This window comes from Nematolebias whitei, chromosome 18 (assembly GCF_014905685.2).
Source record: "Nematolebias whitei isolate Nwh7 chromosome 18, NemWhi1, whole genome shotgun sequence".
Taxonomy (NCBI): domain Eukaryota; kingdom Metazoa; phylum Chordata; class Actinopteri; order Cyprinodontiformes; family Rivulidae; genus Nematolebias; species Nematolebias whitei.
This window is the reverse complement of record NC_056515.1, coordinates 12,571,278-12,583,835: the sequence shown is the minus strand read 5'-3', so window position 1 is coordinate 12,583,835 and position 12,558 is coordinate 12,571,278. Positions and strand designations below refer to the sequence as shown.

General features: G+C 40.3%; 1 protein-coding gene across 1 annotated transcript in view; it reads right to left on the bottom strand.

Moving 5' to 3' along the window:
• Positions 1 to 230: 230 nt before the first annotated feature.
• The window catches only part of LOC119425041 (transcription factor TFIIIB component B'' homolog), a 23,547-nt gene continuing 11,219 nt past the window's right edge, over positions 231 to 12,558 (bottom strand). The window contains exons 11-24 of the mRNA XM_037692567.1: positions 10,678 to 10,881; positions 10,121 to 10,184; positions 9,853 to 10,027; positions 9,655 to 9,761; positions 9,190 to 9,541; positions 8,897 to 9,031; positions 6,453 to 6,489; positions 5,962 to 6,075; positions 2,454 to 5,871; positions 2,201 to 2,346; positions 1,945 to 2,120; positions 715 to 769; positions 464 to 617; positions 231 to 375 (exon numbers count right to left, since the gene is read on the bottom strand). Of these exons, the coding sequence (XP_037548495.1) occupies positions 231 to 375; positions 464 to 617; positions 715 to 769; positions 1,945 to 2,120; positions 2,201 to 2,346; positions 2,454 to 5,871; positions 5,962 to 6,075; positions 6,453 to 6,489; positions 8,897 to 9,031; positions 9,190 to 9,541; positions 9,655 to 9,761; positions 9,853 to 10,027; positions 10,121 to 10,184; positions 10,678 to 10,881 (5,282 nt within the window). The remainder of the gene's footprint in view (positions 376 to 463; positions 618 to 714; positions 770 to 1,944; positions 2,121 to 2,200; positions 2,347 to 2,453; positions 5,872 to 5,961; positions 6,076 to 6,452; positions 6,490 to 8,896; positions 9,032 to 9,189; positions 9,542 to 9,654; positions 9,762 to 9,852; positions 10,028 to 10,120; positions 10,185 to 10,677; positions 10,882 to 12,558) is intronic.

The following is a 12,558-nucleotide window of genomic DNA, read 5'->3' as shown; positions in this document are numbered from 1 at the left end:
ATCTAGCGGCTGAAAATGGTAGTGTTCAATATTTTCAGTCAGAATGAATGAAAACGGTCATATCTCAGCCAAAACTTGGTTTATAAATATGGAAAGCATCCATAAATAAGTAGCTTCGGCGTATAAGTCGCAGGGCATGCAAATTATGTAAAAAAAAGTGACTTATAGGGCAAAAAATATGGTAAACATTTTTTGAGAATTTCATTAAAATTCATCCATTAGTTCATGACTCATTTAGTTAACGTGACAAACACACAGGCAACTACCACGCTACCTTGTTGGGATATAGCTGGTTCTTGGCCAATGTCTACACAGATTCCCACACTTCTCTCCTTTGTGGAAACAAACGCATCTCCTGCTGCTTCCAGAGATGTGCTGTGAAGGGAGGAGACAGTTCCTGAACTGCACCATCAGCGTCAAGTCTTGTTGGAAGTCAGGCTGATAAAACAACAAAAAAACTTACCTTGGTTGATGTACTAATGAATCTGTTACAGTGAGACCTGGCAGGTGTTCAGATGCACTGTTCACCCCCTCCACAACCGATGAGACTGGGATCGCAGTCAGAGAGAGGATGAAGAATGGTTCATCTGGATCTGAAGGCACTTCGGCTGGCAGGACTGAGGGAGAGACACGTTTTAGTCCAAAACCAAAAAAAGAACAAAGTAACATTCAAACAAAGTAATGCGAGTGAAACTAAATCTTTGCATGACTCACATTCTGATATGAGTGGATGACTAAAAATCCCCTCAGCACTTGATGTTGATTCATCCTGAGATTAAAAGAATCAAAGGAAGAAATGTGAAGAAAAGAAACAGCAGGTTTTTATCAGTATTAAGGCCCATTCCTGATCAACCCGATAGTGTTCTGTTTGTAGCAGACAGCGGGGCTTTCCACCAAATTCAATCAGTAGTTACAGCATGGACTCCTAAAACAAAATTAAAACCCAGAACTCCTTGGAGGAATTCATTTTGCCTGCTGTCTTTCATTCAATAATAATAAAGTAAGACCATGAGTTTGCACCATTTTTGAGGCAAAGACTTTGCCTGTTTATGTCCCTTTTGGTCCACTGTACTTCCTGGTAGCTTAGAGTTGTGTCTTTTCTCAATGGCTGGTTAGATCCAGAGCTAAACCACTTTATGTCCTCACTGTTAATGAACCTATAACATATAACCCACTGTCTTTTGCTCCAATTATTAATACTTCAATGCAGTAACTTTCATACAAACAATATCTAGACTATGGACTAATTACAACAGCTGTCCATATAAAACGTTAAAATTATTTTGAACCTCTAAATCATGACAATGTTATTAAATCTGCTATAACAAAGCCTATTGGTTTTCATATGACATAAACACACAAAATACAACTCTTATGCTTGGAGACGTCATTTCAGAATCAGAAACAGAATAAGCTTTATCATCATTGCACTGAAGTACTGCAAGATTATATTCTGTACAGTTGTCCGAAAGATGGGCAGAGTGCACGTGGCTGCAGCTCCTAGGAGCGTGGCCCCTTATTCTTTAGAATTTCCTCTTCCACTTTGCAAGTAACCAAGGACAAAAAAAAGTCCATAGTTTAGAGATATTTTACAATAAATAGGAGTGGTGTTAAGACAACAAACTGTTTGCTCTCTTCTTAATAAAAGAAACTTGTTTACAAAGTTATTGTGTAACGTTTAGGTACTAACCATTAACTACTTGGTATCGGTACTCAGTATTGTCAAGTACCCAAACTGAAGTACTTGCACTTGGTCAGAAAATAAACTATTATTGGAACACCCTAGTATTTAGTTATATTTAGGGCTATAATTTTGTAATTTCTGTCTAAAGAAGATGTTTTAAAAACACGCACTGGGTTAAATTCTTTAAAACTTTGGTTTTATATTTTTTTATTTTCCCAAAAGTGCATAAACATTTATAGAATTTAACATATTTATCGTACCTGTGTGGTAGATTGTGTCACAAAACCAAGAGAAGAACGAGCATCATTTGAACTGGAGTCTTTTTGATCTAGTTTCTCAACAGTTCCTTTACTTGGCCCCTGATGATCAGGTCTGAGATCACATACAGATGTGTGATCAACAGATGCACCGACTCCTCTTGAGCAACTACTGGAGTCTACAGAAAAGAAGAAACAGCTATCAGCAGCTCCAATTAACAGTAATCTGGACAGAAACTTATTTTAATAAGTGCCCCACCTGCTTCTGTTGGCTTTGTGCTTTGTACTTGCTGGGGTTGTTGAGGACGGCTGCTGCGTTGCAGGTTAGGTTTGGGTTTAATAAGCCGTCCTCTCCGAGCTGCAGGAGCTTTACTTGCAGTCATTTCTGATGGCATCTGATCAGAGCTAAGAAGAGAATAAAGAAGATTTTTATTTGTGTTTCCCTTTAAAACAAAAAGCAATATAAATGGACAATATAAGTGGAATTTTCTGGACGTAGAAACATGTCCTACCTTTGATCAGATGAGTCGGTCTTGTGGGATATAGAAGTAGTTTCTTTTCTTGTAGACTGGACATCTGTAATTCCAGTCTGATCAATTACCGGCTGGGTGTCTGACATTTTCACCTTGCCATGCTCAGAGGAAGCTAAATCAGTCTCCAAGCCATCATCTTTTGACATTTTGTTCTTAGTCGATTCCTTGGGTTGTTGCTCTGATGTCACAATTGAGTAAGAGTCCACGAGTTGTTTTTCTAAATGCTTACTGCCGTCAACTGATTGAAGATTTCTGCGGGTGATTTTAACTGATCCTAAATTGGGCTTGGGCTTGACCTTTGGAAACCGCTGCCTCCTTTGAGGAATAATTTGTTCTGCGTCCTCTGAAGCTGCAACTTGCCCAATGTTTGGCATCAGTTGTTCTTTACATGAAGACGACTCCTCGGTGCATCTAGGAGCTGATTCCAGTAGCTGTGAGGAAACTGGAGAAGAGTCAGTACGTTTGTTTTGGTTTAAGTTATCTGGAAGCCACGTAGAACAAGTAGGTTCTGCTTCTTCTTCTTTTGTTTTGTCTGAAAATTTAGAGCTCAAGATGAGAATTTGAGTTTTGTCCAGATGTTGCATGGCTGTGACATGGTCTTGTGATAAGTCAGGTTCACCCTCTTGTTTACCGACTGCCAACCTCTCCACAGATGTAACTAAAGCAGGAAGATGGCCACTCTGGTCTTGGAGTGAAGTTGAATCTAGAGTTGCCCTTTTTCCAACTTGTGAATCTCTGCACCTCAAGTCAGCCGTTTCTTCAGTATATGAACAAATCTTGCTTGTTCCAACATAAGACGTCAGATTTGTACCTTTGAACTTAGAAGAATTCATCTCTGAGGCGTCCTGCTCCAAACTCTGCTCAGGTTGAACTTCAAAAAGGTTTTGGTTTCCAGACGTACTCTCAACTGAAGTTCCCAAATCCAGCCCACCATCAGATCCAACATCTGTGTCTTCACTTTGTTTTTCAGGTAAACACGGCTGAGTTTCCACCTCTGCGTTGGTTGTTTTATCAGGCGGTGGAGTGCAGCTTGAATCTTGGTCTAAAGCTTTTTTTGAAACTCGAGGTTTTAACCTCGCAGTTCTTGAAATCTGTGGCAGATTTGGTCTTGGTTTAATTTTTTGTGATCGAATCCTCTTTAACTGACAAGCAGACGCAACTTCTTTCTCCTGAATGAGGAATTCTTGTGAAGCTGCAGGCGGTCCACTTCTAACAGACGTTGGATTTGACTCTTGACCATCTTGTGTTTGTGTGATTGACTGACTAGTTAATGCCACATTATGACACTTGTGACTTGTTCCAACGTGGGACGTCAAGTTTGCATCTTTGAACTCAGAAGACTTCACATCTCTGGCGACCTGCTCCACACCCAGCTCAAAATGGACCTTTGACTGATCTTGGGTCTGTTTTTCACGTTGGGACTTGCATGTTGGTTCTCGCTGCACTTTTGTCATTATCTTTTTCTGAGACTCAACATTTGGGCTAGAAGTCGAGTCCTTTTTTGTTGGCTCTTCTAAGGGTTTAAACTTTGGAGACGTTTGTGGCACATTTGGTTTTGGATTCATTTTTGGTAATTGACGACTCTTCGATGGACAAGCAGATGCAACTTTACAATCTTGTGCAGGTTTGATAAAAAGACCACTTTGTTCTTGAACTGGGGCTGAATCCAACTGTAAATGTGGGTGAACTTCTACTCCCACTGAATCAACTGTGTTATTACAGCTGCTCTCACTTGTTTCAACAAGGAATGAAAGGTTTTTACCTGTGAATTCAGAATTAAATCCTGTATCACTGGTGGTTTCCTTTGCAACTTCTTCAGGTTGAAGGTCTGAGAAGTTTGGTTTTCTTACAACACTCTGATCTGATGCTGTCTCCATATTTATCTGATCTTGTCCAATATTTGTCTGATCTTCTTGTAAGGGTGTTCCAGAGGAACCAGAAGTGAGTGGTGGCTTTAAACATGAAGCAGAATCATAGCTTTCTGTTTGTTTATCAAAGGTAGACGTTGATTTTTGTTCCAACTCTGCAATTTTCTTTTCAGGGACATCAGGATTTGAACCAGGACATGAACCTTTCTCTCCCGGCTCTTCCGTGGTTTGATGTTTAGACCTTACAGCTCTTGATGTCTGTGGCACTTTTGGTTTGGGTTTAGTTTTTTGTGTCCGACTCCTCCTCAGCTGACAAGTAGATGCAACTTTATTAACTGTTCGTTCTTCTACAGGATCAATAGAAGTCGCAGGATTGTCACTTTTTTCTTGCGTTGCTTCTAAAGCTACATTTGAGCCTTCTGGAAGCTGTGATTCTGCAACAGTCGGGTCAGCTGATCCAATCTGTGGCATGAAGTTTTCTTCTGTGAACTCGGAGGTTAACCTAGAGTCTTCAGTGAGCTGCACTTCAGAAATGTTCTGGTTTTCTGTGGCACTCTGATCTAATGTCACATCTAATTCTGCCTGATTAGCAACTTTGCTTTGTATCTTTACTTGTTTTGTGTGTTTCAAACTAAAAGACGAGCTTTCTGTCTCTGGTTTCAATGATGAAAGAGTGTCTTTCTCCACAGTCTCTTCACTGACTTGAGGTTTATTTCTTGCAGCTCTTGCTGTCCGAGTTAGATTTGGTTTGGGTTTGATTTTTGGGAATCTGTTTCCCTTAGGCTTGCTGGAAGTTGCAACTTCACATTGTTCCTTTTGACTGACAGGTGAATCCTCATCAGATGCACGTGGAGCATGCTTGTCCCTGCTTTCCTGGAGTGGATCTGAAAGTGTGGATGACTCTTGATGACTCTTTGCTACAGCTGAATTGCATGTATTAGCTGTTTCACCATGAAGTATCAGTCTTTCTTCTGTAGAGTCAGGTGTTCTTGTATCTGTGGTGGTCTGATTCCTACTGGGTTCAAATTGGGGTGCAGACAAAGAACAGGTTTGGGTAACAGAAGACATCCCTTCTGATAATTTGACTTCAGTAGAAGAAATGTTATCTTCTAGTAATGCTGGAGCAGTTTGTTCTGGGGTTACTTCTTCAGCTGATGTTCTTTCATTAACCACGTGTTGCTCAGTTTTCTTTTGAGATGTCCTCAAAGTTTGACTAAGTTTTGGTTTAGGCTTTACCTTAACGAAGCATCTTGTTTTCAGGACTGGAGATGTTTTTGAGCTCTTTGAATCTGATGTTAATTGAGAGACAGGATCTGTACTCAGCTCAGTGCATGTCTGAATACTGGTTTCAATATGAGGCAAGTCCATTTCACTGCTTTGTAATCCTACAATGCAAACAGTCTGAGATGCTTCTCTGACGTCTTGATCATAAGTTGGACACAGTAAAGTTGTAGAACTTTGTTCTAGTGCAGAAGGAGCCATATCGTCTTCAGAATGGTCAGATGCATTCACACCATCTAGTGTTATTTCTGCAATTAAACATGATATACTGTAACTCAACCAAAAACATACAAAATCCATACCAAGATGAGGAATTTGGTGAGTTCTGTCTCTCCTACCCTTTGTAAAATCCTGTGTGGTCATTTCACTTTGTGCTGACTGGGAGTCATGAGTCAGGTTGCCAATGGTCAAAAGAGTCTGAGCAGCTTCATTGTAGCTTTCGTCTGGGGAATCTTAAATAAACACCATCAACATTAATACAGTCAACCAAACACTCATATCTATACAGTATTTACTGAGTTTTCCTAGTGCAATAACTGAGAACATACTCTGAAATAACTTGTTTTATGTTTCCTGTTTGTAAGTTGTGTTATCAAATTTTTTTTACTACCTTTGTTACTAGCTCCTTACATGTTCTATAAACTTGCCTTTTCTGTGTTTATTTTGTGATATGTTTTGCTATCATTGTGTTGTGCGACTTGTAGCAGCTAGCAACTTCTGAAGTTCCTTCAGGATAATAAAGTCTTGTCTTATTTTAAAATGGAGCCACTGAAATGGATTAAAAATAGTTAATTCACCAGAAATGGCAAAGAATACATTTACAACATACCTTCTGTGTGTTCTGATGAAAGAAAGTCTATAACATCCTGTAATAAAAAACAGATATAACATCAAAATATTTCTTTATACCGATTTAACAAATGTTTGACAGCTCCCCTAGTTAAACTTCCTGATTATATTTTTCTCCTATAGCTTTCTAGTTGATATTAGGGAGGAAAAAAACGTTTTAAGACTTCATCCAAATCAGACTGAATCTTAATGATAAATGCAAAACATCGATACACGTGTGTAATCTTTACATTTCTTGATCATTTTCACCTCGTCACATTTGACCTGGCATTTTTTTTTTAATCATGGCAAAAGATGGTGAGTGTTGTGACCTTTTCTCACGTTTTTGCTCATTGCTGTGTTGTGTTTGCAATGGACTGAACATAACGGGTCGAGGGTGAGGTTCTGCCTCAAGTGGAGGAGTTCAACTATCTTGGGGTTTTGTTCACGAGTGAGGGAAGAATGGAGCGTGAGACTGACAGATGGATTGGTGCAGCGTCTGCAGTATTGCGGACTCTGTGCCGGTCCATTGTGGTGAAGAGGGAGCTGAGCTGTAAGGCAAAGCTCTCTGTTTACCAGTTGGTCTACGTTCCTGATGGATGGATGGATGGATGTAATGTTGCAGAAGCTTCAGACAGCTGCACTGTGACTATCCTGCCTCATCCAATTGAGGTGGCACTCCAGTTATATGGAAAACCACATGGACTGGAGAAAAAAGCAGTAGATATCAAACTGGGCATTTGTCAACAGTTGGAGTATCTGAGAAACTCAGGAATATTCTCCACACAACACATCCCATGCATTTCAAACATAACAGGACTCTCAGACAAAGCTGGTCCGTCTTAAGGACAAAACCTGCAAACACAACTGAGCGACGTGGCGTACGCAGTGCAGTGAGGAAAGTTCAGACTTCCATATTGGAAAAACAACCAATCCACAGGAACATGGCTCAACACAGGAGAACAGTTCTTAAGGATAAGACTCAGCTGTGGAACTATGCCACAAGGACAAGGAACACGTTTGAGGACCAAGACGTTCATATTTTGGACAGATAAGACAGAAAGTTTGAGAGGGGAAGGAAGCCACAGCAGTCCCTCGCTACTTCGCGGTTCAACTTTTGCGGACTTGCTCTTTTGCGGTTTTTCAAAGTAAGATTGGACATGATTAAAAAAAAAAAAAGACTACTGTACACAACACACAATTGTCAACTTTAATATTACTCACGTGATTGGGACGGTACTGGATACAATAAAAAGTTAACGAAAAATAATAAATACTTTGGGCAGGCACCGCCATTTGTAGTTTTCTCTCAATAAGCCTACACTGTGTTGCCACTCAAAACGACTACATTACCCAGAAACCAACAGTGCTTCCGGCCACTGTTTTCTGCCAAAATGGAGGGAAAGTTTTGATCCAACCAGAAAAAGTTTGGTCCTTATTCATAGTGACTTGGGCGCTCAGTGGATGCAGAGAGCCGCACGGAACTGACCGGGAATTGGACCAGAACCGGACTTCTCGCCTCATCGCTCAATCCGAGTACTGCTTGCCGGCCCATGAGGCCTCTCGAGTGGGGAGGCGTTGCTTGGAGGTCCGGTGTTTTCTCTAGGAGCTCACCGAGATTTTTTTCAGCCAGATTTGGACTGGATTGGGATCATTGTGGGGTTTTATGCTGGCTCTCTGAAGATCCGGCTCTCTCTAAAAGCGTCTTGGTGCTCAATGGCTGCAGAGAACCGATCAGAACCTGACCATGGCTGGTAAGTACCCACATAAAATTTTGCAGTACATAGCTACGGTACAGTACATATACAGTATGTATGTTGTTAAAATTAAGTAGGTTTAAGAGTTTAGAACATTGCAAGAGCGTGGGAAGGGTTTCTAAAATACATATACTGTAAATACTAAAATAAATATAGCGTTCCTACTTCACGGTTTTTCACTTATTAAGGGATGGGGGGGTGGAGTACAGAACATAACCCCCCGCGATAAACAAGGGACTACTGTACATCAAACAAGAAGACAACTTTAAACAGAGAGGGTAACAGATTTCAGCTACATCCTACAACGGAGCATTGAGCCTGATACCTAAGCAGTTTCAGTCTAACTCACCTTCATGCATGTGACTAAAACATTTCTTATAAGCCTAACAACTCTCCAGTGAGAGAGCGGGGAGTTTAATATGCATGAAAACCCAGCTTACATAACAGAGCATCTCATGCAGTTCAAAGCTTGAAACTCCATACTTTTCAGTTTTGAATTTAAATAAAGCCTCCCGGACAGGAAGCGAAATGTCTTCAACCCCTAAATACAAGTCCAGCTATTTTATTTTTTAATTTTTAATCCATGTCCTAAGAATCTACACCAGCACCTTCAGCAAAAATAATTACATTTAAGATGTAACTGGGAATCAGGACAACATTTAACTATCTTTGAGTCATTTCCACTTACAACCAGCAGGTCCAACTGATGTTCACATGGCTCAGCAGTGCCTGTGTCATCTTGTGCCTTCTGACAAGAGGAATCGGGGAACAGTGCATCTTGGGAGATGCCCAGCACATCAGGCATACTGTCCAAGATGTCAAGCTAAGTTTGGAATTGGAGGGTTTGAAAGATGTCATGTAAAACCATGCACAAAGAAACAATAATGTCAAACACAAAATGATTGAAACAGAATTATGTAAAAAATAAAAATGATGGTATCTATGCAGAAAACAAACAAAAAAACTAACTGTTCTACTAACCTCTACCATAGCATCGTCCACTTCTGAGACCACCATATTTGTGAGGTGCAGACTTGAAGGTACAAACAGAGAGGCTTCAGCATCTTTACTGGACCTGCATCCAAGGTGCTCACCTTCCATCTGGTTATTCTCAAACTCGTTCTCACTCTCCTCATCACTGAAGTCTGACTTGGAGGACCTGATAGTGACCAGTTTGGGCTTTTTGACCTTCTGCGAGGATTGTTGTGTTGACAATTTTCCTCTCTTAACAACACATTTAGATTTTGCAGGCGTGGTTTCAGATTCAGAGGCATGTGGATCCTCTTTAGAAGGATAAGTCAAGGGCTGGATAGGTTTGGGGACTCTGCCGTATCTACCGAAACACAAAAAAAATGGACAAAAGTCAGCAGCACTAAAAATAATTTGGTAATAAAAGATAGGAAAAGTTTTCAATGCTGTATTTTTAGAGAACTTGAAATATTCCACCTGGTGGGTCTCTGAGGTTTAACTGCAGCCTCATCTTCTGAAGAAACTTCATCACTGGCAGACTTCCTGCTGTTGGCACAGCTCAAATCGGATTTCTCTTCATTCACCTAAAACATAAACAAAGCTCACAGTCAGGCAAATAATAAGGTCTCAATATGTGACTCAATAAGCTGTGGTGGCTAAAGAAAGAGCAAGGACCTGTTCTTCAGAGGCTTTGTCACACGAGCTGCTCTCCTCTTTATTTGCTGTTGCTTCAGTGCATTTCCTGGCAGGGGGGACCTTGTTACCTCGCTTCAAGCCCAGCGGCAGCAGCGGCTTTGAGGCTCTGCCACGCGAGAGCTTGGCTGGTTTGGTGACTGCGTCCTTTTCAGGCCTGAACATAAATACAAAAAAAAAAAGAAGGAATTTGAGCTCCATAAAAAATAATAACATTTAATTTATAACAACGTTTATAAAGTGTCATTACATGTCTGAACTTGTTTGATCCTCAGGAAGAGCTGTCTCAGAGTCTTCAGGTACATCAGCTTCACCTGAAGTAACAAAATAATTAAAAAGTCACAAGAACAAAACTTGTAAAAACACACACATACACACAATTGTGTGTGTCTATTTGTCTGAACAATATGTCATGAATTACTGGACAGATTTTATTGAAATTCTCAAAAAGCAATCATTGGATGCACTTATACAACTAAAGTTCCTTCTTTGTGTTTTTTTACTTATCGCGGGGCTTCAGGGGACGGATTTCCCGCGATAAAAGAGGGACTACTGTACTGAACTGAAACTTCTACACACAATCATCAAAGCAGACGTTTAAAGTTAAAAACTAAAGAATGGCTAATTAAAGATGCATAGGAAGTCATCATTGGGAATATTCTGAATTTACGACTGTTTTGGTTTATCTTTTGAACTGTGTACTAAAATCTCTCTGTATGTCAGGATTAACAACCAAAGTGGACTACAGGACACTGTATGATTGTTTCTTGTTGATGTAATGTTTGTTTGCCTCCGTGATCTTTTTACCCATTTTGGTTATCTTTTCATTTGGTTCCTCAGTCAAGCTTTCTGTTCTTTTCTTTCTTTTACAACTTTTCTTCGGATCAGAAGCAGGAACTCCTCCCTCATTACACTGGTCTTCATTCTCCTTCTCGCCCCCGTCCTCTGACTCAAGACTTTCATCCTCCTCTTCCTCCTCCACATCACTCAGGCTCTTAGCAGATTTTTTGCCTTTGAAGAGACAGAATAAATAATAATATAAAAATAATCAACAAAACAGAACTGAAATATTGAAGGAGACGAGGCTATGAGACAGTAACGAACTGTGACAAAAAATAACATTACCGTAATTGCTGTTCTATAAGACGCTACTTTTGTCTCACACTTTGTACCCCACGGTTTATATGCAGGAGCATCTTATTTATGTATTTTTTCATAGTTTTCAAAATTTTTATTTTCAAGGACTTCCTGCCACTGACTAACATTTTCCTTTGACAGAGCTGGGCACTTGTGGCTCCCAGCACCCCACCCCTCATGGGGGCTGGCATTTGTGAGCCAAAGAGAATGCTCTCATGTAATCAGATGTACAATGACTCTTGCTCACGGTTTCAAATACCCAACGATAACTCCACCCACGCCGTCATCATGTGACCAGAAGTCTAACCTGAAAGATCAACAAGGTACTCTCGAGGACCATCCCCCAAGATAGATGTAAATTCATTTCTACAGATAGTTCCCGTATTGTTACCAAATTTTGCGCTTCATGCACAGACCTGTTCATTTGTTCAGCGATAAAGGAAAACACTCGGAGAATTTCTTATGATGCAGATTTCATGTTAAACGTGATCAATCAGCTGTCGAGGAGGAAACAGCTGCAGCCATAAGCTTCATGAACGTGTGTTGATGGACGGGCACTGGAGACGCAAAGCAGTCAAGTCTGGTACATGTTTTAATAAAAGTTTTAAGTTTCTTTGTGTGACATCTTTCTGTGTCGGTAAATATGCATTTAAATACCGGGATCTCATTTTAAAGTCACATCCGAACAAGAAGCGGAGAAGAAGAAGGAGTCTTTCCCCCTCCCCTTCCGTAAATGAGAGCTCAACGGTGGAGAAGTCGTCGGATTTATTTATATGTCAGTCAAGATATATTTAAATAAAAGTTTTTAAAAAATCTTTGTGTACAATAAATATGTGTTTAAATACCAGTATCTCATTTAAGCTTAAACAGAGGCATTAAACAGAGCGAAGTAGACAACGAGAGGAAAAGAAGAACAGGGAGGGGCTGTTCCTCCTCACGAGCTCTGCTGAGGAAAATCACATCAAATTTATTTAGAAAGTAAAAACAGCAGTTTTTAAAGTGTTTGCGAATAAAAATCAACAGTACTAATATGACCTAGATAAGACTGGGTTTTACAGGTAAATAACTTTTAAATAATTTCAGTTACATAGGTGTTTGGCACTGGTCTGTCCAGTGATTATGCTTAGATAGTTATCGTGTTCATTCTGAAGGTATAATGATTGTAACCATGAGTGAGGCAGCAAAGCTTCATTTAAACTTGTGACCATAATGCAGTCTGAGTGCGTGTTGAAAGCAAGCTATGTTCTGTGAATCTCCATCTGCTGCCTGCTTCTTGTACTACAACAAGAAATCTGCAGTCGGAGCAGACTGGGAGCACAGCTCCCGACCATGAATGGTGGATGCCCATGGCTAAATAACCGGAGCGTCTTATTAATGTACAAAATTATGATTTATCTTATATTTAATAAGTGCGGCTTAGAGACAGGTGTGTTCTAAAGTCTGACAATTACGATAAGCAGTGTTTCCCCTACCATTATACAAGCGAGGTGCCCCACCCCGTCAACCGAATTGAGCACCCTGCCTACCAAACCAACCCCCCCCCCCCCCCCC